Raw genomic sequence first — 24,552 nt, 5'->3', positions numbered from 1 at the left:
AAGTGCAGAAAATTACAGCCACGAAGCCAAAAAGCTTGAGACAGTGTATAAAACATCAAATTCAAAGTAAGTGTACATGTACAAAAAACTTATAGTTTTTAAAGTTAAATATCTTTGTAATGTATTTAATTTTATATAGGTGAAAAGGGATTTGTAAATCATTGCATTCTGTCTCTATTTACTTACTTGTGTAGCATCTCACTGTAATGCAGACTTTAAAAGCAGGAAAAGGCAACACTTAAGTCATATCACAATATGACGATATCCAAAGTCTAAGTCGATATCTAGTCTCGTATCACGATCCTGATATAATATTGATATATTGCCCAGACGTAGCTGCTTCACTGTATTAACAGTGTGCAGGTGTTTGAATGTAAAATCCAACACATCTGCCCAGAGACAAGTTTTACACAAGACAAATCAAGATTCACTGTTCTCATCACATCATCAGTAGTGAGACAGAGCCTGAGCATTCGTTCATACAGAGAGTTTTAATCAATGTTAGAAAACAAAATGCAGTCAGGGAGCTTATAAAATAACCTTTGAGGGCTCTTCAGCACTCATTAGTGTGGGTATGGGAGTCACAACAGAAAGAATAAACTTTCTTTATTGAACATGTCAGTTGTGAGACATACAATATAATGTTTTACCGTTCAAAGCAGTTAAGGAAATTCAGAAATCAGAAATTGTACAGGACACAAACTATAATTTTCTGTGATAGTCTCTATGAAGTGGGCTGATCATACAAACTGCAGAACCTCTTTAACAGTCAGTTACTGACAATGATGAAACAGAACATGAGGATTTAATAATTTGTAAGGGTGTCACAATTTCAATTTTAACTTAAAAAAAATTGATCAAAATGACTTAAATTGAAAATGGATTGATGCCAAAAGCAGGATCGCAGATTGTCTTTTCTCTCTCTCTCTCTGAACCCTGCCTTCCACTGTGCCACTCCGGCGTGTGTCTGAAAAGAAAAAACACCTCCAAGACCTACAGTTGTACTTTTCACTGACATTGTCCAAGATGCAGCCAATTTTCATTGTCAATTATGTGTAATTGTGCTTTTTGTACTCTTTTGTACAGTTACGGTTACAGACATAATCTGAATCTAATTCATTTGCCACAAAAGAGACAAAGTGCAGAATAAACAAAGTTACACTGTAAAAAAAAAGTTTCAAGGCAGATTACTGCAATAGATTCTTTAGTTTTGAGTCTTTAAAGGACAGTTCACACCAAAATCAAAACCACATATTTTCTCCCTGGCCTGTAGTGCTATTTATCCATCTAGATTTTTTTTTGGTGTGCACTGCAGAGTTTTGGAGATACTGGCTGCAAAGATATCTGCCTTCTCTACAATGTAATGGAACAAAATAGTAAACGGCTTGTGGCGCTCAAAGCACAAAAAAATGCATTTGAAAAATTCAAAGCCAGTGTATCTTTCCAAAAATTATGACCTGGTTACTCAAGATAATCCACAGACCTTAATGTAAACAGTTTTATGTTTCATTCTTTTTTTTTCTTTTTTACAGAACTTTCAAAACAACAACAAAAAATCTATTGAGGCCAGTTGCCTTGAAATTTTGAGTTTTCTCAACATTTTTGTTTTTTACAGTGTAAAGATGAAGCTGACTGACAGCATTATCATTCATATTTTCAAAATTTCTGTAAATATCACAATAACACCACTGTAATGAATTCTTTTGGTCACGTGTTGTGAAAATCTGATGTTGTGACAGTCCTCCACATGTCAAAGCTGTCAGTGCTGAAAAAAAAAAAGGTTTGAAAATTGAATGGAATCGTGCTCTTAAAATCAAAAGTTAAATCGGATCGTGGATTTTGAGAATCGTGACACCCCTATTGATTTACAATTACAGATTTCATCCCCTGATGATAAACACAAAAAAACTGACTCAAAAATAAATCACAGTGTTTTCTCTACTACTCAAAATATACACTGTGACTGACAGGCACTTCGGAATGAGTTTGCAGGTAAAGCCTCTCCTTTAGGCCTAAAAACATACATTTACTTTGTTTATTATTAAACATGTAAAAATAGAACTCACAATTTAATATCATGCTCTCGTCAATAATATGAATTTCTTTGTCCTCTGCAGGAATATAAAATGGATGTGGATGCTTTCTCTGGCCTGAACGCAGACGCTCAGACTCACATAACGGCTCTTTCCCAAGTGCCTCAGCTTGCTTTTGAGGATCATGTTACTGCATAGCACAGATCAAAAACACACAGTTCAGTTGTGAATAGGCTCCGTTTTTTTGCACTCTAAAATGATCTTTGGTGAGAATGTAAACAATTGCACCAGAACAAAAAGTAAGGCTTTAAAGTCTTGCAGCAAAAATGAAAACAAACAAACACGTCATCTCCACACAGATATATCTTTACCTGATTAGGGGTCCTACAGCTAGTTGTCAGATTGCATGGATTAAGATAACCTGCCCTGCCTTTTATGCTTTAAATAGCAAACAGTGCTAATAACAAGCGAGCCATAATTCAGTATAGCCACTTCCCCCAGGAAGAACCAGGACAGATAATGCAGTGAGCTTTGCAGTGTACATTACAATAGAGTTTAAGATCCCTTTATGATATTGATTAACTGAAGCATAATGAAATAGCAGGCAGCTGTAATATGCAGGGTGATTTGGGGGTTGAAACAAAGGCAAGACAAGCTAAAATACCCGGGTTAAGGTGGATAGCAATGGGGTTACGGCATAAGAGGGGTGCAGGCGTCAGTGTCTCTCTGATCCCACACATAAGGCACATTAACAGGGTACATAGTGTTGTCTCCAACCCTAATAACCCTGATATAATAATCAGCCTGTAAATGTGACAGTTTGCAGCCTTTACTGTACATGAGCATCATCCCCTATTAGTGCAGGACATGTGTGCCCCTCAGTCTCTAGTCTATCCGCTCAACTATCCACCTACTCACCCACCCATCCATCCATCCATCCATCCATCCGTCCGTCCATCCGTCCATCGGCACTCTACCACTGCTCCCAGCTGAAGTCGTCCCCACCTCCAAACACGACAAAAAAGCCAAGGATGGTGAGGAAGATGACAGCGTTTCCTGTCATCACCAGACCGCAGGCACCCCACTGGATCTGTAGGAGAGAAATGTTCACACTCAGTCAAGTCTCATATTGGTTCTCACAATGTACAGCTGGCACAGAGTGAATCTCTCAAGATACAGTGGGAGACAAACACACTAACAATAGACACGGTGCAGGCCAATGTTGTGCATGAATGTGCTAAAGGAGCGCATTCATTGAACATGCTCGTTCTTTTCATGAACAGTGAACTTGAATGGATCAGTTTGCGTCTAATGACCGTGAGAGACAATGATGTCCTCAATTGTTTAAAAAAAAAGTGTGATGCTTGTGAATATGGACTGAAGTGTGGACGTGATACAGCCAAACACTTTCTTTGTTTGTGCAGCATGAAGTGTATCAGCAAGACTGAATCAGAAGACTGGGGTCTCTGTTAACACTGACAGACAGACTGACACATCAGTCTCCTCTATCTCATCTCCCTCTTCATCTCCTTGCAGTTCTCATGCATTATGGTGTGTTTCACTTGAACTGGGAAGTCAGAATTTCCCAGTTCCCATTTGGAAACAGTATATTGGTGCTCAAATTTGCCATCTGCCGCATTGTAAATTGTTGGTAATAATAGCACATGTAAGTTATCCTGACCATTTAAACAAAAATCATGAATATTGCACCACTTAGTGACATCATTAGGTAGACTAGAGGGAGGTTCTAGCTACATAAAACACCTGGGTACCTTTTGCTGCAACTATGGAAATGAACAAGACTGAAATAAAATATTGAGTGAAACAAAACAACCAAACCAAACAAAAGCTGATACAGTACGAAATATATTCTATTGAAATGTAGGTAATGTAAGTTGTAAATAAATGTGATTGGATTAATTTACAAGATATACATTGCTTTCCAAAAGAGATTAATATGCAGATTATTTACAGATTATGCTGATTACATACAGACTACTATTATGTAATTCTGCAAAAACCTAAATATAAATAGATGAAAATAATTATTTAATTAAATTAAAGATTATTATGCATTATCAAATCATATCTTAATTAGTTAAATTCATCATTTTAAATGAACAATAAATATAAATTATCAAAATATTATATATGGAATAAAAAACTTGTCTGTGAGCTCCATTGTTTATTTCTGGTGTAATGACTGATGGGTGTTAACTTCCTGCAAACATTTCCCTTTGAACTGAGCATGTTGCTCCCTGTGGTTTGGAATTGTACTTAACATGGCTGAATATCCTGCGCAGTCCACTTTGCATGCAACTACAAGGCGGCTGGAACACAAACTAACTTTTGTTACCATCACAGCCAACATCTGGACAGCTACCAGAGCTTTCTGGGTGGTCACAGTTCACTGGACCAGCTGTTCAACTTTAGAGCACAACAAGGCTACAGAAGTATTACAGTAATATAAACAGTAATGACTTTTCATACCAACTAACAAGACAAGTAATTTTATTACTTTTTAAAGGAGTAATAAGTACAAAGTAACAGAATATAATGCAGATTGTTTTTTTTTTTTGTAGTTTCTTTTAGTTTTATAAGAAGCATTTGCATATATATGCTAATTTTTTCCTAATTATAGTAAAGTTATAGTTATTTATAATTATTCAAAATACCAGTTAAAGTTTACCATTTAAGTGCTCTAATCTAATTTTGGACAATAAAGTTTATTGTTAAACTGTGAAATAACATGCTTTGCCACAAGTGTTTGTAAAGCACATTTAAGCTATCACTGCAACATTGCAACTGAAAATCAACCTCAGAAACATTTCAGCATGGGCAGAGAGAACTCACTGTCTGGTGGCGTGCTAGCACAATGGGAAGCCCAAATGATGACACCACGATGCCAGTTGTTAAGAAGTAGGCCAGCTCTCTGCATGCGTTGCTGGAGGAGTCGTCATCACTGAGGCGTCTGGATATGAACGTTGGGATGGGGCTCAAAATGTAGAAAATCAGGACAAACAGTGGCCAGTATACCCTACAACAACAGGTGGGCAACAGTTACAAGGATGGTCAACATTTTATGAGGTATGATGGCACGAGTTTGAGGCAAGTCAGACAACAATACACATCAGACACTTTATTTGTTGTTTTAGTCATACAATGAAATTATGTTGTGTGATCTCAGAGACAAGCAGCAATAAGAAACAAGATAAAAAGATAAGAAAACAAGAACATAAAGATACACAAAAAAACAAAATGGATAAACAAGATAAATATAATGCAGTAGCATCCCCTCTCTATATAGGTATATCTGTATTATAAATAAGCCAAAAAAGGTAAAAAATATCCATTCATGTTTTTCAAAGCCCAAGGTGATGTCTTAGAATGTCTCAGCCTAAAACCTAAAGATAGTCAGTTTAATATGATAATAAACAAAGAATACTTGAAAATCTACATATTTGAGAGGCTGAAAACTGCCTGATATTTTTTGCATGAAACATTACATTAATGATTCACTGAATATCAAAGTAGTTTAATTCGTTATTTTACCACTTGCCTGTATCTGATCTGATCTAATCTGAAAAGCATTATGGACTGTGAGCATGACATTTGAAAAAAAAAAAAAGTGGGCATTCAAAGGTTGGGGGGTGGGGGTCTAATGAAAGATGCTATTGAGTTGCATTATGGAAATTTCTGGAGCTTTACGCATACAAAGGATTAAATTACTGTGCCTCTGTTGCATTTATTTTGACTATTCTGCCACTTAGAAGTCCCTTAAATATATGAAAAGTGTGATAACAATTACTGGAGCACCCCTTTAAAGATATTTTAGACTGTTATGCTGCTTTTAGTTAACGATTGTTCATATCTCTGATTGACAGCCACTGCACTGGAAGAGTATCTTGTCTATCCATGTAATACAATTACAGAAGTACTTAGTTATAACAAAGACCCTACCCGTACTGTTCCAGTGCGCAACCCAGCAGAAGAAATGTAAGTCCAATGGCACCACTAAAGGACAAACCAACAAGTGCTGAAAGAATAGAAAAATCACATTATATTAAATTACGCTGGCAGCCATGTTTTTGTCCAAAGTTCTAAGACGCATAATAGGAATACGCTAGGCTTCTGTCACTTGCTATGAAAGTTAAATCAACATACTAGACGAATTTACTGTGAAAAATAGCAATAACGATTAACTTAAAACTGATTAATAACTTAATAATGGATCTAAATGGCTTGAAACAAATCTTGATATATTTAGACAGTGTTATGTGAAATGATAGCTTTCGAAATGATTCAGCAAAGCTTTCCAAACATGTAGGAAACTGGGCTAACAAAGTTTCTGTGCACTGTCGCAAAGAAGAAACGTCCGAGTAACTAAACGAGCGTGACTTTCAACAGACTCATGAACGCACAAATTAAAATACCTTTAATTCCAGCCATTGTGATAAAGAGTATAAGTTTAAACTTAAATTATGACTTTTGTTCTGTCCTTTGTGTATTGTTTATGGCTCAGGCTCTCTTCTTCTTCTGGGTAAACCCACTTCCTGCTTCCTCCAGCGGGCTTTTCCTGCTCTGTCATGTGACCATCTTTAAAGAGACACGAGCGCCGCGGTCTGCACGGAAAGGAACCTCAGATCCGCGAAAGATCTCGCGAGAGTTATAATTTTGACCCAAACCATGAATCTTTCCCTAACCTTAACCAAGTGTTTTGGTACCTAAGATATTAACCAGAGCGCTGCCACATAAAAAAACGTAATTAATTTATACAACGTGAACAAAGACGAGACAATGCATATTAATCTCGCGAGAGTTTGGCAAATTAAGGGTTCCCAAATATGATTTGCTCCCATAGTTGTGCCTGATGAACACCCATAGGACATGTAATCAGTGGTGTAATGTTTCTTATATTTACTTGTATGTCCATTGTATATTCTGTGTAGGGATAGATATTGTCAAGATTTTATTATATAGGCCTACCATACCAATATCAATACAGTTACTGCTTATCAATGCAGATACTATTCGTTGATACTCTTATTGATAGGCAACTAGTACTTGCCATAATTTGGTGCAAAAAAAAAAAAAAAGACATGACATGATTTAACAGTTGCTTTCTTACTTTTTTGCATAAGTAACAGGTTAAGTTGTTTCCTGAGTTCTTTCATTTAGCTGCATTTTCATGAAATTGAGTAAAGTGATCCCACATTTTGAACCACTTTTGCCCTGTCTGCTGTGTCTGTAATGTTACATAAGTACTGATAGCAGAGGGTCATCATTTGTCCAGAAGCTTATAGATATTTTGGTACTGACCAGTCAGGAACTGGTACTGCTTTTATAACCAATATACAAATACTATTTGTAGTTTTATACACTGTGTTAACTCCATTCCACTTACCTTTTTAAGGGTAGGTTTCTCTAATAGTGATGGAACCACTTTATGTGCCAGTAATGTTTTTAACAGAAGACATTTTGACATGTGAAAATGGGGAAAGCACAGCTGTGAATAATTAAATCAACAATGACTATTTTAGTTTCAGCGCCCTGATATTATGCATGATGGAACCGATTAGAATGGAAAATGTTCAGTGTTATTTGTAACACCTGTTCTTTTGCTACTACACATCCAAATATCTACAGTGAAAAGGACATATTCTAAATTCTACAAGCTTTTTATTAATTTCATGTATATTCATGAATTGTGTTCATGTTATTTCCCTCTATATTCACACTTTATTCAATATTAATATGACTCATTGAGCAATGTCAGTGATTTCTTTTTTTTGTGGAACTGAAACCCACAATGATTTAACCTCACACACAATATCTTCCTCTTTTTTTTTTTTTTCTTTCTTTCTTCAGATTGAACACATAAGATACATTTAAAGATCTATATAAATGCAAATACAGAAGACAGGACAGTTCTTAGCTCTTATGCTTAAAATCATCTTTATACATGAAAACATTCTCTTCAAGTACTTGATAATTGACTTTCAAAATGTATAATAAATTGCACCCATATTTTTTAAAAAATGCTCTGTATTTTCCCAGTTTTTCCATAGATAAAAAGTTGCAAAGATCTTTAAAACGTTGTCCAACTGTCTGGGTCTCAGTTCTCTTCCAGGCAGTTATAACAGAGTGTTTAGCCTGAGGTGATCATAAAATCAGTGTCCTTTTATTTGCACCTGAAAGTCTCAATTAAGTATCTCCACTATGTGATTTTTCTTTATAGATATTTTTCAGGCGCAGTGTTGATCTAAGAATTTCATTGCCAACACCTGCTTCACTGTGATGATTTTGCATATGACAATAAAGAACTTGACTTGTTGGGCTTCAGGTTCAGTGTAATATGGAGATGAAACTTTTTGAAGTACTTCAAAGGGCATGAGTGATCACAGAGCCGGACCAGATGACTGGTGCTGCTGCTGTCCAGATGGAAATCATGTAGTCAGAGCCATATAATTTAAAACGTTACCTACTGTATAACAGCTTAAATGTCTCCCACAGTAAGGCAGCTGTAGTAACAGTAAGAATAAAATATTACCAAACAGAATGGTTTCTCCTGATGTGGAAAGATGTGTTTGTGTCTGTGTGTTTGTGTCTGTGCTGGCATGTTGTCGCTCATCCTCCAGCACCACAAACTCGACTGCAATTTCAGGTTGTTATTCACTGATGACTTTTAATTTCCCTGAATGAAGGAGTACGGAGATGCAAATAATAATTTGAGGCTTCATGGCAGGAAACACCCAGTTCTTTACTGAATGAGCACAGAGTGCAGGAGGAAATGTTCTTCATGTGCACTGTAAAACAACATGCAGTGGAATCAGCTATTTTTTCTTTTTTAATGCAATCAACTAATCATACCATTAACAGAAATATACAAGTTTTATTTACTCAACTTACCTAAACTTTGAGTCTTTATAATTTGAAGTCTTTTAACTTGAAATGATGAGTTGCATTGATGTGCTGTAGTTCAATCAACTCATTAAATTAAGTTTCAAAAGAAACATGATCAGCATATGAGCAGACTTCCCAGCATGTGTATGTCTCTAATATATTTTAAGATAAGTCATGGCTGCTTTATTCACAATAGTACTAATAAAAATAATACCTCATTCCCTACTCTTTTATACTTACAGTAATTCAAACAGGAGCAGCTGAAGAACTGACCCTTCAAACTGAAAAATGTCAAAGAAAATCTAATTTGTTTATGATGTTCATCGATGTGACTGAAGAATTATTGGTTCAACTTAACATCTTAAGTTTATTGAACATGTTTTTACAAGCACAACTGAATTAATATCAAGTTTATTTGACTAGAAAGTTTTATTTGGTTTGAATCATTACAAAATTGCCTCACTTGCCTCAAATTTTAGGGCAGCAAAAACGTTTTAAGTTCAAATAAATAATTGGGGTTTTTTTTTGTCACAGTGTGAGAAATTGACAGTCTTCAGTATTGCCTTCCACAAAGCCAAAAAAGTGATTTCCTGAGTGCGCACAGCCCCGAACAACAATGTGAGAAGTGTTATACAGTGTTAAAAAAAAGAGTTTCACAGAGGAAATGAAACCGCTGCTTTACAGCCACATGCTGCGTTTAATAGGAGGACATTATGTGATGATTGGATGTTTTGATCACTGGGAGTGCTGATGACTTCGTAACCCTGCTGCTTTGTGCCAGTGACTCATTGGTTCAAATTACAACTGGAGCAATTACAGTTAACAAAAATGAAGTAGACTATTTGCTGCTGCAGTGTATGAGACAGACACGCATGAACCAAAAATATAAAGTAGTTTAATTATGTGGTTCAGAGAGAATCACTGAATATATTTTATCCTAAAACAAACTACTGCATGTTGGGTGACTACACTTGGAATTGAAGCTCAGTTTATACAAAAGTCTGGAAAGAAAAACAAAAAAGGGGCATTACTTTAGCAATGATGGAGTAACATATGGGAGGAATCATGTGATGACTGATGGGCCACTTCGACCCGTCCTGTGATGAAGCTGAGAAATCTTCAGAGCGATGGTCGCCAGGGGTGCCAGCATCACCTGTCCCAAACAAGGATGATACGGTTAGAGACTCAAGCACCTGGCTGCCATATGCCACTGATGCATTTCCTCATGAATATTTAATTATAATCTATGGAAGCCTGCTTCTACCACTGTGATTAAAAGAAAAGATCATTTAAGTCATTATAATGACAAATGGTCTCTGCTGGAGGAAATGTGGGGAACAGGAAGCAAACCATTCACGTATATTTTTTTACTCTTGTCCTGTGTTTAAAAGGTTTTGGGGGACAGTTAAGGAGAAAACCACAAATATTTTTCATTTAAAGAAAACTGCCCAATTGCTACAATTGCCCAATATTACATTAGATATCATTTCATTAGACATAGAGAAAGAAGGAGTTCAATATTTGCAAATTTGCAATATTTGCATAATACACACAGCAGCATTAAAACAAATTAGACAGAACTGGATGGATGTTAAATCACCATCTATTCATGCATGGAAATTAACAGAAAGAATCACATATAGGTTCAGAAACAGAGAGGAGAAGAAACTGGAGTAAACAGGTCAAGGAACTGATGGAGTGGAGTAGTAAAATTTCAATACATTAACTCAAACTAAGAGGGTACAGAAGGATCCCCCTGTTTTTCCCTCTCTTCTCTGTTTGTCTTTCTTTATTTTGTTTCCTTCATTCTGTCTGTAAATCAAAAACTATAAAATATGGCAGGATAAATTAGATAAGTGATGAATTTCATAACTTGTAATGAGAAAGTTTCTTGAAATAATAATAGATAGATGTTAATTGTACAAATGAGCTGTTGAATTTACTGCTTTTAAACCCAGTTTTGATAAAGTCTGATTAGAACTAATCTTAATCTTAAATTAATCTTTTTGGCACAACCCAGTTGTAGCAGTTTATCTCAAAATAATAACTTAGGCTATTTATCTCAAAATGAGTTAGTATCTCCAAAAATATCTTTTTCAGAATAATGACTCTGATACTGAGTCGTTGTTTTGAGAAAGTTTATTATTTTGAGATTCCAACTCTTTATTTCAATAATGTTTCTCATTCTAATTACTAACAGGATCTTTTTTTTCATCACATCAGTTATAATGTTTCCATAAAAAGCAGACATGCGTAGAGTATGTAGAGACATTTTATTCCATAATGTTTAAATGAACATATATATTTTTTAATATATATGACAGATACAAAAGATATTTTTACCTGTGTGTCCTCAAAGATTTGTTCCTTCTCGTAGCTGTCTATATAGATTCGAACTGTTGCCCCATCACTTCCCGTCCCACTGAGTCTGTAGATGATCCGAGAGCCATCCGAGAAGATTATTCTCAGACCCTGCAGTGAAAACAGCCCAGTGCACACTTTGAGAAGCTTTTAGGATATGCAGATGCAGCTGAGTAGCTCCACTGTTGAAAGAGTCCAGATACCTGGTGACCCACACTGGGTACATCCAGTGCTCGTACAAATAAAAGCTTACAGGAATACAGCTCAGAGTATGTCAGGTACCTGGTTTCTGGTGATGGTGCTGTCTACAGGGTCTGTGTACTCAAAGTTGTCTGCCTTCTCCACTTGGTAGATTTTGTCCTCCACAGCAAATCTCTGCTTCACGAAGGACTTGTCAGCGATCATAATCTCCAAATCCTCCATCATCTCACAGGCTGCGTCTATGTCTACATTCTCATAGTCATATCTGGACAAAAACAAGAGATTTTCATGACAGATTAAGTAATTTATTGTTGTTTTTTATTTGATCCAATTGACAGATATTACAAATCTCTAGATAATATTTTACGGTATCACTTTGAATTGGTGTGCATAAGACTGTCATTACACTGTTATAACAATGTCATGAACATGAATTAGTCTTTATGAATGTTTATGACTGTATAGATGACAGACAACAAACAGATACATTCATTCAAAAAACACAAGAAACAGGGATCAGGGGCTGAAAAGAACCATGGTAAATAAGGGCATTATTAAAAGCTGGTTACAGTGGGTACTGGTGTTGACATAGGCGAATTAAGAATTTAGGAAAGCAAGTCCCCACATAATTTTCTGTTTTCATTTACTGGAGAGTTCTAGGCTTGAAAGAATATGTAATAGCACATATATTCCACCAGATGTCAGTCATGCACTGTATGTATGTTCTTATCATGCATCGGATCACCAGCTCACTTATATCAGCTCCATCAGCTAAACAATGCACACTGTTGCTGCTTAGAAATAATTCAGACACTGTTTCTTTATTTCCTCTTTCTTAAAGTTTTCCTGTTTTTTGGTGGTTTTTGATGGATGATGGGGTGCAAAATGAACAAACAACACAGGTATGTCCACATCTCACCTGGTGAAGTAGTTTCTTCCATATTTTAGCCAGTGGTCCTTCAGAATATCCTCCACACTCTGCCGTCTAGTGGCCAGGATGGACAGCCATGCCAGCACGGCCCAAAGCCCATCCTTCTCACGAATATGGTCTCCACCTGAAAGAGGATACGGAATCAAGTTTATCATGCACAGAGAAGAACAAAAACTAGAACGTGAGAATTAAATTAAGGGTCTTATTTTTTCTCCTTGGTCTGGTAAGGTTTCTTAGGTGTTAAAACAGCAAGTTTCTCTGAAATAAAACTAGTTATTAAGTTCCCAGAATGTTCTGAAAAGGTTGGTTGAATGTTCCATGAAGGTTATTTGAATGTTTCCCCTTAACATTCCCATAGTGTTACAATGTTATAGTTTTTCTTGTAGGTAAAACTAATGTTACAGTTATGTTCTGGGAAGGTTAGTCGAATGTTCCAGGAGGGTTACTGGAACATTTTGGAAAGGATTTCTTTGAACAAAAAGATTAGTGGGAGATTCTAAGAACGTTCTGGAAGGGGTTACGCAAAAAGCAACCAGCAGCAAACGTCAGGAGAACATTACATACATTCCCCTCAAAAGACATTAGGAGGTTATTAAAACATTTGATTTTTTCTTTAAATAAAAAAAACATTTGTGCAACATTCTCAAAAACATTGTGAGCAGGTAGACATAAAGAATTCCAGCAGGGAAACTCAAGTGAACGTCACAAATATTATACCCAAAAAACATCACTTCATGTGGTTACTGGAATCTTTTGGGAATGATGGAAGGAACGTTCTGGGAAAGTTATGGAAATGTTATGTGTTAGCTGGTAATAACTTGCTGAAGAGATACAGTACCTGTACCAAAGCTTTCCTCTCCACACAAAGACAGTCTGCCTGCATCCATCAGGTTCCCAAAGAACTTCCACCCAGTGGGAGTTTCATATAACTCTATTTTTGTTGCCTTGGCTACTCTGCAGGAAATAAAACGAAAGAGTATTCTAAGAAAGCACAGTGCACCTTTGAAATAACAGAGGTGAAACACTGAAATAACATCATATGATTGTTGCTATTATTAATGTGTACTTCTGCATGATTAAATCTTATCTAAAGATCTATTTGCACCAGTGGCTTCAGCTTGGAAAATCCCTGGCTCATTGATTTTGGCAGTGAGGTGAAAGCCAGGCTGTGTTTTTACCTGTCTAATGCTGCGCTTGTGGGCATGCTGCGGGCGAAACCTCTCACCCCTGTATGCTGGAAGTATGGGATGCAAAAGATGTTGTCAGCGATCACAGCCACTGAGTCAGGTGGGGTGACGAAGAAGCCGTGCTTACCGAGGATCATGTTTCGGTCCTAGAAGGCCGACAGACAGACAGAAAGAGGTAAAAGGTCAAGGTCAAGGTTCAGTCACAGGATTCCTCCAGACATGACTGTGAAAAAAATCTCTGTACAATTATAAAAGCAAAGACATTTCTTTGATTTTGTCTTAGAAAATCTAAAGAAAGAAACAAGTAACAGAACACCCACCCCGTCACCATCAAATGCTGCACCAAAGTCATACTGTCCGTCTCTCATGCTGTCAACCAGATCTGCAGCATAAGTGAGGTTAGGATCTGGGTGCTGACCCCCAAAATCCTCCAGTGGGACACAGTTGACGGCAGAGTTGGCAGGGCAGCCCAGCTCCTCGCAGAGTATTCTCCTCACATACGGCCCTACCACTGAGGAGCAGACAGAAGTGACAGAGAGTGATGACAGGGTATGGCAACAAAGACAATGAATAACTGCTGAAGTCAAATATAGTGATGTATGAAGTATCACTATTGGCATCCTAAAACGCCCAAAACACCTCAGCTGGTGTTGCTCCGTTTAAAGCAACGGTTCAATATTTCTGGAAAAACACTTACTCGCTTTCTTGTCAAGAGTTAGAAATGAAGATTGATACTACTCTCATAAATGACCCTTCCTAAGTCCCACCCCCTTTTTGCTCTGTGCTCCAATTACAGCTTAGCAGAACCTCAGTCAACTTTCTCCTTTCCTGTTTCCTGTACTTAGATATGCCATGGTCTTGCCATATCACAAAGAAACAGCTAACCTAGCTTAGTCCAACTGTAACAAAATTCACCACCTCTAAAACTCAAGAAATAACACATAAATCTCCTTTATTTAATCTGTACAAAACACAAAGTGTTAAAAACAGCACATTGTCATTTTATTATTCTTTATTAACTGGGTGCAGTAGTATATTGGAGTCTTGTACTAATTTGACACTTTTGTTTTTGTGTGAATTAAATGGACAAGTTACATTGTGTTAATTAGTGAGCTAAGTGCTGCTAAGTAGATTATGTAACCTTAACAGAGCTAAGATAGTGGCCTACCACTCTTTATGCTAACCTGAGCTAACAGGCTGCTATAGCTGTATTTACTATACACAAATGAGAGTGGTATCCATCATCACATTTAGCTCTTGGCAAAGACACCCAATAGATATATTTCCCCTTATGTCAAAAGTTTTAAAGTAGTGTTTCAGCCTATGTAAATGTTATCAATGTAAATAACATATGTTCCTATGTTTGTAGAGTGACTGAAGTTGAGAAAGGCTCATGTCAAGAGTGTTGAGGGGCATGTAGGAACAGCACAACCATTAGCTTCAATTTCAGTGGGGACGTGCCAAAGAGCTTCAGCAACTTAATCATTATGAATCAGTTTAAAGTAGCAGTTCCTATAACCGCATGTTATCTCTCCGACGTTATAAAGCCTAGACAACAACACTTTCTAACAAGGTTGTAGTGTCCTCTGTCAAACCAGAGCACTCACTCACTCATTTTTTTTACGCATTGATGGCTTGACCTGTCTGTCACATTTGATATTTTTTTTAATATAGTTTATAGTTTTTATTGTTTGAGTTCTTGTCCTTCCTGTTGAAATTGAATCTTTTATTTTATTTTATCCTCCACAACCATCTGGCGACTCCCAGAAATGATCTTTCACCCCATTAGGGGTCCCAACTCCCAGGTTGAGAACAACTGCAACCAACAAGATTTTGTGTGTTTTGACGTGATAATATTTCTGTCATCTCTTTTTAGACTAAAAGAGAATATATTGATGAGATGACATGCTCTGGTAAATATTGTCTCACCTCCATGCATGGCATCTAGTCTTATCTTGATGTGGTTTTCACCAGATAGAAGCTCCTTCAGAGCAGCAAAGTCAAAGATGTTCCTCATCAAGTTAGCGTAGGATTCCACTGAGTCCATGATTTCCACTGGAGAAGAACAAAATTGTATTTAGTTTTATGCCATCACTGGCAAAACTTTGTCATATGATTGATTTTATTTGATAAAGTAAGTTTACAGAACAGCAACAAAATAATATTTTCAGGAAAGTTTTCACAGCTTTAGCATCCATCCACATATCATTTTTTTCTCTCATTGCTTCTCTCTTCTCCTAATTTAAAATGTGTGACAGACTGACTCTGCACTCCACCTGTGAAAGGTTTGAACTTGTTCTCCAGATCAAACATTTGTTTGCCCAGGGTTGTCAGATCCACTTGTAGTCCAGGGCAGATGGCAAACTCCTCGATGGTCCTGCTGATCTGAAAGATCTTGTTTGTGACAGCCTCCTTGGCTGGACCTACATGTGGGAGAAAATCAATTTAACAACTTCTAACGGTTACTAAAGGAAACATTACCATTAACTAGTGTTGGCGAACACTACTGTCAGCCACTGTTAGCAAACATTACTGTTTTATTTTTTCATTACTACTACAGGTGGAAAAGTGAAAGTTAGTTGTGAAGTTAGGATGCTTGTTCAATACATTCTTATAAGATATAAAGTGACGTTCACGAACATCACCAAAAAAGTGCGAACACTGGGACAACACAAAATATCGTGCTGGTAACGAATTTCTCTTTGTAGGTTGGTTCAACATTACATGTAATGTTCAAGGAATGTCATAAAATTTCGTTGCAACTACGCTTAGTAGGGCTAGTAGGGCATATTTTTAGCTACTAAAATTGTAACTGCAGGTTAGGCCCAGGGTTGTTTGGGATGTTAATTGGTAAAATCATGCAGATCTTTTTGATGTGCTTGAACTTTGTCCCAGATTTTATGTCCTGACAAAGTCTCACGCTTTATCTCAGTACTCCATGTGTCCATGACACATATCTGAACGTGTACAACCTTGTTAAATGTCTATGTGACTTCTCTTGTAACACTATTTTTCACTTGGCCAATGCCCCTGCATGCTTCCTCCTCTCCAGTTACCATACCTCCATTTGCAGTATTGAACTTAATGCCAAAGTCTCCATCAGGTCCACCGGGATTGTGGCTGGCAGTGAGGATGATGCCACCAATGGCTTTGTATTTCCTAATCACGCAGGAGATGGCCGGCGTGGACATGATCCCGTGGTGTCCAATGATCAGACGACCCACCTGAGGAAATGTCACACAGGTGTGAGTGTGAGCGAGTTGGCTGGCATGAGTGTGTATCTTAATTTATCTGAGTGGGGGAGGGGAGGGGATGCCTCTGAATATCAGGTTTGGTGTGCCATGCTTCTTCCTAAAAGTGACTCAGACTAGAATATCATTTAATGAACGACAGTTACGGCACATCAGCAGCAAGTTTTATTATGTGTGAGTGTATTTTAAATCCCTCTAAGTATACCATCCGACCAAGAAAGCATCAGAAGCTCAAAGCTTATGTAATTTAAACCCGAGGACCACAGAGCTCATTACTGGCACTGGCAAGAGGGTAGAAAACAAAACAGGTTATACGTTTCTATTTGAAGACAGCAGAGCATCGCCAGGAGCTGCAGTTTTAGCCAGGGCCAGTCTTATGGCTTAGAGGCTGCATTCATCCCTTAATTTCTCAGTATTACATTGTTCTGGTGTTGTATTGCATTATACTGTCTACTCTTACTTTCTTGTGTTGCTTATGACACAGATACTGGCCATTTTGTCCAAAATAGTTCAGTTTTATGATTAATTCATGTAATTTTTGTTTTATGAGCAGCATAAAGGGGCTACATTGTGCACAGATGTACAACCTTGGGTTGTAAAATGATGAATAAATGAACCTTATACTTTGAAAAATACATATTCAACAGCAACTCAGTTTAGCGTTGGCCTTTCAACAAATATTAAAATATTACACATCATTCCTACATTATGTACATTAGTGAACATAATTTCAGTTTAGCATCAGCTTTTCAAATAATATTAAAATATACCACATAATTTAAACATTATATTACATTTTCAAGGCAGCAATGCAGTGTAGTGTCAGCTTTTCAACAGCCAGCATTCACACCCGAAATTTCTTCAGAAATGGCCTTCTCTAGTTTTAAATGTTCTCTCAGTTTTTTTTTTTTTTTTGCTTTGTTCTGTTGCCATGTAGCTTTCTATTACTTATGTTTGTCTTTATGTGTAAACTACGAAGATGTAAAGTGTTTGGTCTACAGGTAATTTTAAGTAATTCAGACATGGACATCTGCAATTGCTGAATCAAGCACTACAGCTGAATCTAGGGTCCCCTTCTAAACACATCCCTACTGTGTCTAAATAGCTTCACAGAGCAGCTAGCATAACTCCTAACACAAATTCTCCTTATCCTCATATGATGAGAGCTGAGATGAAATAGTTTCTTGTGGCAGATTATATCTTTACATATCCTCAAAAATCAATATATCAAGACTATAATTTATAAGATATATATAAATCAGCTATAAGCTAACATTTGTGGGTGATATTTGGAGATAATAAAACTGAGGAGTGTGTCTTTGGAGTCAAAAGGGGTTAAATCTAACCAGGAAGTGTAAAGGCATGCAGCAGGGGAGGAGTCCCTACCAACCACAGCGTCAACATGCTGAAACGAAACTCAATGAGCAGACTAAAAAACGACAAGTCTTCAAACGCAAAGTGTTACTTGCCTTGAGTTTTTGGCGCAGCTGCTTTTAAATCTCGCTACTTCGCAGGTAAGGCGTTCAGTTTTTACATTTTGTTTAAGTATTTCTTGACACACAGATCGCATATGATAAAATCTGCTATCTTAACTGATTATTGAGCCCATTGAGTTAAATTGTATGAATGTCTCTTTTAACTCTGTTTTTTATTTATTAATTCTGGTCCAGATATGGCAACTGCCAGCAGTCTGCTGTCAGAGGAGAAGCTCCTGTGTTCGGTCTGTCTGGATGTGTTCACTAAGCCAGTCTCAACACCATGTGGACATACCTTCTGCAGGACATGTATCCATAATTATTGGGACAGAAGTGACATTTGCCAGTGTCCATTATGCAAAAGGACATTTTCTCCAAAACCTGAACTCCTAATCAACACTGTTGTGTCTGAGTTAGCTGCTGAGTTTAAGACGTCAATTCAAGTCAAAGCCTCAATTCCAGACCCACAATGTCCTGAACCAGCAGTCGTTCTTTGTGATATCTGCTCTGAGAAAAAGGAAAAGGCTGTTAAATCTTGCCTTATGTGCCTTGCTTCTTTCTGTGAAGTGCATCTTGAGCCACATCAGAGAATCACCGGTCTCAAGAGCCACACATTGTTAGAGCCGGTGAATAATCTTGAGGACAGGATATGCAAGACACACAACAAGAAAATGGAACTGTAATGTAGGACTGAGCAGGTCTGTATTTGTACCAAATGCTTCAAAACTGTTCACAAGGGTCACAGTGTTGTCCTACTGGAGGATGAATATGAAGCAGTGATGGCAAGAAAAGATGTGGTGAAGGCAAACATCCAAAAGATGATAAAATACCGGTCAAAGAAGATGGCTGAAATTGAAAACTCAGTTGATGAAGCTGAGAAAGACAAAAAAGCCAATGTGAAGATCTTCACTGACTTGATCCAGTCCATTCAGAGAGGCTACGCCGAGCTTCTTGAGATGGTTGAGGAGCGGTACAGAGCAACAAAGCAAAAGGCTGAAGGTTTTCTCACAGAACTGAAGATGGAAGTCGCTGATCTTGAGAGCAGAAGCAGCCAGCTGGAGCAGCTGTCCCAGTCTGAGGATCACCAACATTTTCTCCAGAGCTTCCCAACTTTGTACTCCCCTTTAAACAAGGACTGGACTGTCGTTGGTGTTGACAGTGATCTATCTTTTGAAGCAGTGAAAGATGCTGTGACTGTGCTGAAACAGAGAGCTGATGCAATAATGGAAGAGCTTCTTGAGGTCAAAATGAAAAAAATGAGAGAACACGCAGTGGACTTGACTCTTGACTGTGACACAGCTCATCGCTCACTTGTCATAAGTGAGGATAGAAAACAAGTGATGGAGGTAGACACAAAACAGAATCTTCCACACAATCCAAAGCGATTTGAAGCACACCCAGAGGTTTTGGCAAAACAGGGGTTCACCACAGGGAAGTTCTACTACGAGGTGCAGGTGAAAGGAAAGACTGACTGGACTGTTGGAGTGGTCAGAGAGTCTGTTGATAGAAAGAGGGACTTTGATCAGTTAACTGAAAATGGTTACTGGGCCATCATGTCTGATTTTGGCAGGATATGTAGAACATCTTCAGAATCAGATATTCAAATCACACAGCCTGAGAAGGTCGGTGTCTTTGTGGACTATGAAAAAGGAGAGGTTTCTTTCTATGATGCAGACTGTAAATCACATATCTTTTCATTCACTGGCTGCCACTTTACAGAGAAACTTTACCCATACTTCTGCCCTGAATACAACATGGATGGAATAAACTCTGCCCCTCTCATCATAACCCCTGTACCCCAAAAACACTGAGCTGCCTCTTATTTAAGGAACATGGAAAAAAATTACATTGGTGTCTATTAACACACTTAACAATCTGCTTAAAGTATTAACAGTAACTGAGTGTGACACCCCTGCTCGAGTGTACTTTACTGTATAGGTGTACATATAAACTGGTGACACTGTATTACAGTGGAAAAGGTGATCATTGTCATTTCTCATGGATGTAATGTTACTTTGCTCTCTCATGCATACTTTGATTGTTGAAATAGGTTATGTGCAGGTGTAACATTCATGTGTGGCCACGACCTCTTTCTCATATGGAGGTTTTAAGCCAGGTACAGTACTGGATAAAAAGACCAGTGCATACAAATTGATTTCTTGTGATTGTGATCTTTTGTGTCTTTGATAAGTGGGTCTCAAATAAACTGCATATCTAGACTGGTGTCCTTGTGTCCTCCCTCCCTTAAACCTCTGTCACAATATTAAACTTAATGCTATAAAGCATTTGAACAACTCTTGAGTTAATAATGTGTGTCCAACACATAATAACGCAACACATTACTGAGATGGTGATAAACATTATACCTGCTAAACACCAACATTTTAACTTAGTCACTGTGGACATATTAGCATGCTGATGTTAGCATTTACCTTAAATCACCACTGAGTGTAACAGCCTCACGGAGCAGCTGGCATAACTTTGTTGTGACAAATGTTGGACAGTAATACATTACTCAGTAACATATTACTGTAATACTATTATTAAACAGTATAAGGGATTACAATGTCCAAAACAGTAATTATATTACAGTAACTAATTTGTTTAATTCTGAATTACTGAGTTATGATGTGTAAGTGCTGTCAGAATTATTTTGTTTAGCTACCTCAGAGAAAATATGTGGTGATGCCATCACTCAGAAAGATTGACTTTGTTTCCACCACAGCTGCACATCTGGACAGCTAACAAAAGCTTTCTGGGTGATGTAATGACTATCATAACTAATTACGTTCAATACCCAGCAATAAGTAAGTTATTTTATATATATGATTTGTATAAATTAGCCATAAGCTAGTTGAGTAAGCTGGTGAGTATGTTTAACTTGACAATAACAATAGTCTTGTTAATGGAGTGGACAGAGTTACACTGGACCAGGAAGTGTAAGCTGTGTCTACAGAGCAGGCTTGTGTTTAGAAGGGCACCCTAGATTCATGAAATTCTCACACATGCACACTTGATTCATCACAGCAGTGACTCAGTTATGGCACATATAGCTTACTGGGAGATATTTCTGGAGACACTTAGAATTATTTTTGTCTTGCTGAGTTTGAAGCGAATCACCAGTCGTACGAGGATAAGCCCAAGACTAATTTCATTGTCTTTCAATTACTTTACATATATACTCTAAACACTTTGCATCTTCTGACACTATACGCAAAGATAAACATAAGCAATAGTCAGCTGGATGGCTACAAAACAAACATTTATAATAACAGAAATGGGTTCACCCCACTGTTGTAGACATTTACAGGTAAGTCCCAAACTAACAAAATCATCAGGGCCGGCCTAGAGCTTTACAAGGCCCTACGCAGAATTTATTTTGGGCCCCCCCACTGCCTTAGTGCCACCAGTGCTATTGACTATTGTTAATGCTTGATCATTTGCACACCTACTGCAAATTTGAACACACTATCACCCTATAACATTATCAGTTTTATTAGCTGTAGCTGTGTTGTTTACGTCAACCTGACATGCCTAAGAATTTATGTTAATATAATTTGAATTTAATTCAATATCTTTTCCCTCAAAAGACAACCATGAGTCAAAATGTTAGTTGAATCCTAATAATCATGAGGTGGTTACAGCCAATAACAACATAGGGATAATAACAGGTGATGGGAGCAGGTGACACTGATATACATGCTCTCACCCACCCACACACATACACAAACACACCCTTACCGGCATGCACACAAAAACAAACACACACACACACACACACACATGGTGACACTGACCCCGTTGGCAGCTGCCATCTGTACAATGACCTGAATAGCTGTTCGGTTGAAGAAGCGACCGTCTCCCCCCACCACCACTGTGGATCCCTGGCGGTCGCGCAGGTCAATAGAGGAGAAGATACTCTGGATGAAGTTGTGGAGGTAGTTCCTCCTGGACTGGAAGATGTAGACCTTCTTCCTCAGGCCATTGGTGCCGGGTCTCTGGTCGGGGTAGGGGGCCGTAGGGACAGTCAGCACCTGCAGAGGACTGTTGTCCATTGTTTCAAAATGAGAATCCAAGCTAAAGTGAGGGCACAGAGAACCGGGGAACCTGTTGTTTAGAGGGAAATCCCCTGTCAGTTGACATGGGGGAATGGTACATGGGGGCAGAATGGGAGGGTAAAATCTTGACTCCTCCTATTATTTCACTGGAAGCACAGGGTTACAGTGGTACTTCTGCAGCCCAAAATAACCTTTCAAACTAATGTGTGTGCAGAGGCAGGGGGAGTAACTGAAGACGCTCCTTCACACATGTGCAGGGAGATCACTGTCAAGTGAGGCCCAGTCACAAAGAAGTGTATGTGTGTGTGTTTGGGTGTGTCTGAGTGGAAGTACTGAGGTGTTATGGGAGCAATTCGTCCATCTGTGAGGGGCTGCAGCTGTGCTCCGAGTAATGATATGCAAAAAGAAGGATGACATCTTTCATCGGAGATGCACTTTGCGCTATTTTAGGAGGTGATATTTACCCTTTTCTTAAGGCTGAGTGTGTGAACAGAGAGTGAGAGAAGCAATTAGAGGCTCATTAGAAAGCACATACTGAATATAGATGTGGTTTTAAGACGGTATCTGTTTACAAAACAAACATAACTTGTCAAATCTAATTATATATGCAGCACACTCAAATCAGAGTGGATGATATGTACATGAGACAGAACAAGACTGCCCTCTAGAGTTTATTATGGGCTCCTGACAAGACAGTGCAACAGAGTTTGGCATCACAACCAAACAGGAACAACAAACATGGAGTTTTCTCAAGAGCACTTTTTGGTGGGGGCATCAATAATATTACATACGTGAATCAAATAATCTACTGTAACACACATTAATAGCACAGGTTGCAAAAGTGCACACATTCTTTACTCAAGCAGACATACAGAGTGTGGTAAAGGTAGAAGAGCTGTTTAAACTTATTTACTGAAGTAAAAGTGAAGATGTCCTGTGGTGCTCAAAGTGCCAAAAATATGAATATATGAAAAATATATAAACTACTTTCTTTTTAATGGAAAGAAAGTCTACTCACACCAAAATAATGTAGATGGAAAAACAGCATAAAGTACGTATTTTTATTTGGGGGTGAACTGTCTCTTTAAGTTTGTCCCCTAAGCAAAATACTTCCCCATGCTAGGGAGTTCAAATGTTGCATAAATCTGTGAAGTTTGTCTTTACGTGTGTGATGCAATGAGATTTCTAAATCTGTGAGGGTTTTAAAACTCCTGTAGTGTGGAGCCAGCTTTAGCTTACACACTTAGTTTACTTGTTAGATATAGTAGCTTCTCCAAAAGATGAGAATGATGCTCACGTTGAAGAAGATACAAAGCACAAGCACCTAATCCAAAGTAAATTTAACCCAACCACAAACAGAAGATGTGAAATGAAGTAAGTGACAAAATCTGTGTGAGAAATGTGCTGTGAAGCCAACTGTAGATGGAGTAATGAAGAAATATGAGTCCCAGAAAAACAATATGGATAATGTTCTATTTAATATATACATTTAATATATATTTAAGTAAAACTATGGATATTTACAAATACATAATTTATTTTGAAATAATTTCTTGGTAAGGGGTACAGCTTCTTATTCTTCAGAAGGAGGGGACTCTTTCCCTTTAACCCCCTCAGGATCAGCACCCAAGCTGAGAGTGAACACGCATTAGTCATTCATTTACAAGACTTTGGCATAAAAACAAAGTTGATCGATTGAGTTCAAGGATGATATTACTCTGGGCCAAATCTATTGACACAGAAAGACCATTCTGTACCAATGTCAAGACCACAAACAAGCCACAGCCCATAATATCCAATGGGACATTACAAAGGTTTGTCTTGGTCAGAAAGGAAAGGTTTTCATTATATTTTCAATTATGGATATCCACTCCTAAATGAACATTAGCATTATATGAAGTCAGCATCATACTTTTATTTATTCAAAACATTGCAAATGTATCAAAAATAAAGTATGTAAAGTAAAGATGAGTGTTATTTTGTAGCAGTGGTTCCCAGCCCTTATTATTTATGACCCCTCAAAATGAAGCAATCAAGATACCTTAAAGAGATAGTTCAGATTATTTAAAGTGGGGGTGTATGTATATTCATCTAAACTCTGTGAATTACCTACATCACCTACTGCCTTTTCTGATGGGAAACTGCCATTATG

At 37.7% G+C, this 24,552-nt stretch overlaps 2 protein-coding genes and 1 pseudogene across 3 annotated transcripts; 1 reads left to right on the top strand and 2 right to left on the bottom strand.

Moving 5' to 3' along the window:
* Window positions 1-1,509: 1,509 nt before the first annotated feature.
* Window positions 1,510-6,616, bottom strand: leprot (leptin receptor overlapping transcript). Its single transcript, XM_084731624.1, has 4 exons — window positions 6,467-6,616; window positions 5,994-6,069; window positions 4,887-5,070; window positions 1,510-3,123 (listed from the first exon to the last, which is right to left on the bottom strand). The coding sequence occupies exons 1-4, from the start codon at window positions 6,480-6,482 to the stop codon at window positions 3,007-3,009; spliced, it is 393 nt and encodes a 130-aa protein (XP_084587750.1). The 5' UTR covers window positions 6,483-6,616; the 3' UTR covers window positions 1,510-3,006.
* Window positions 6,617-9,811: 3,195 nt separating this feature from the next.
* On the bottom strand, window positions 9,812-22,515 carry LOC146318114 (phosphoglucomutase-1-like). Its single transcript, XM_084731623.1, has 11 exons — window positions 22,140-22,515; window positions 16,678-16,840; window positions 15,893-16,039; window positions 15,546-15,671; window positions 13,937-14,127; window positions 13,608-13,762; window positions 13,268-13,383; window positions 12,418-12,553; window positions 11,580-11,763; window positions 11,280-11,408; window positions 9,812-10,089 (listed from the first exon to the last, which is right to left on the bottom strand). Exons 1-11 carry the CDS (start codon window positions 22,395-22,397, stop codon window positions 10,000-10,002), a joined length of 1,695 nt encoding a protein of 564 aa, XP_084587749.1. The 5' UTR covers window positions 22,398-22,515; the 3' UTR covers window positions 9,812-9,999.
* Window positions 18,069-20,561, top strand: LOC146318115 (E3 ubiquitin-protein ligase TRIM39-like; annotated as a pseudogene). The gene is made up of 2 exons (XR_014771625.1): window positions 18,069-18,381; window positions 18,538-20,561. The product of XR_014771625.1 is annotated as an E3 ubiquitin-protein ligase TRIM39-like (transcript).
* Window positions 22,516-24,552: the final 2,037 nt, after the last annotated feature.

Source organism: Lutjanus erythropterus, chromosome 12, assembly GCF_056507025.1.
Source record: "Lutjanus erythropterus isolate fLutEry1 chromosome 12, fLutEry1.hap2, whole genome shotgun sequence".
NCBI classification, from domain to species: Eukaryota; Metazoa; Chordata; class Actinopteri; order Lutjaniformes; family Lutjanidae; genus Lutjanus; species Lutjanus erythropterus.
The sequence above is the reverse complement of the archived record's forward strand: the minus strand, read 5'-3'. Positions and strand labels throughout refer to the sequence as shown.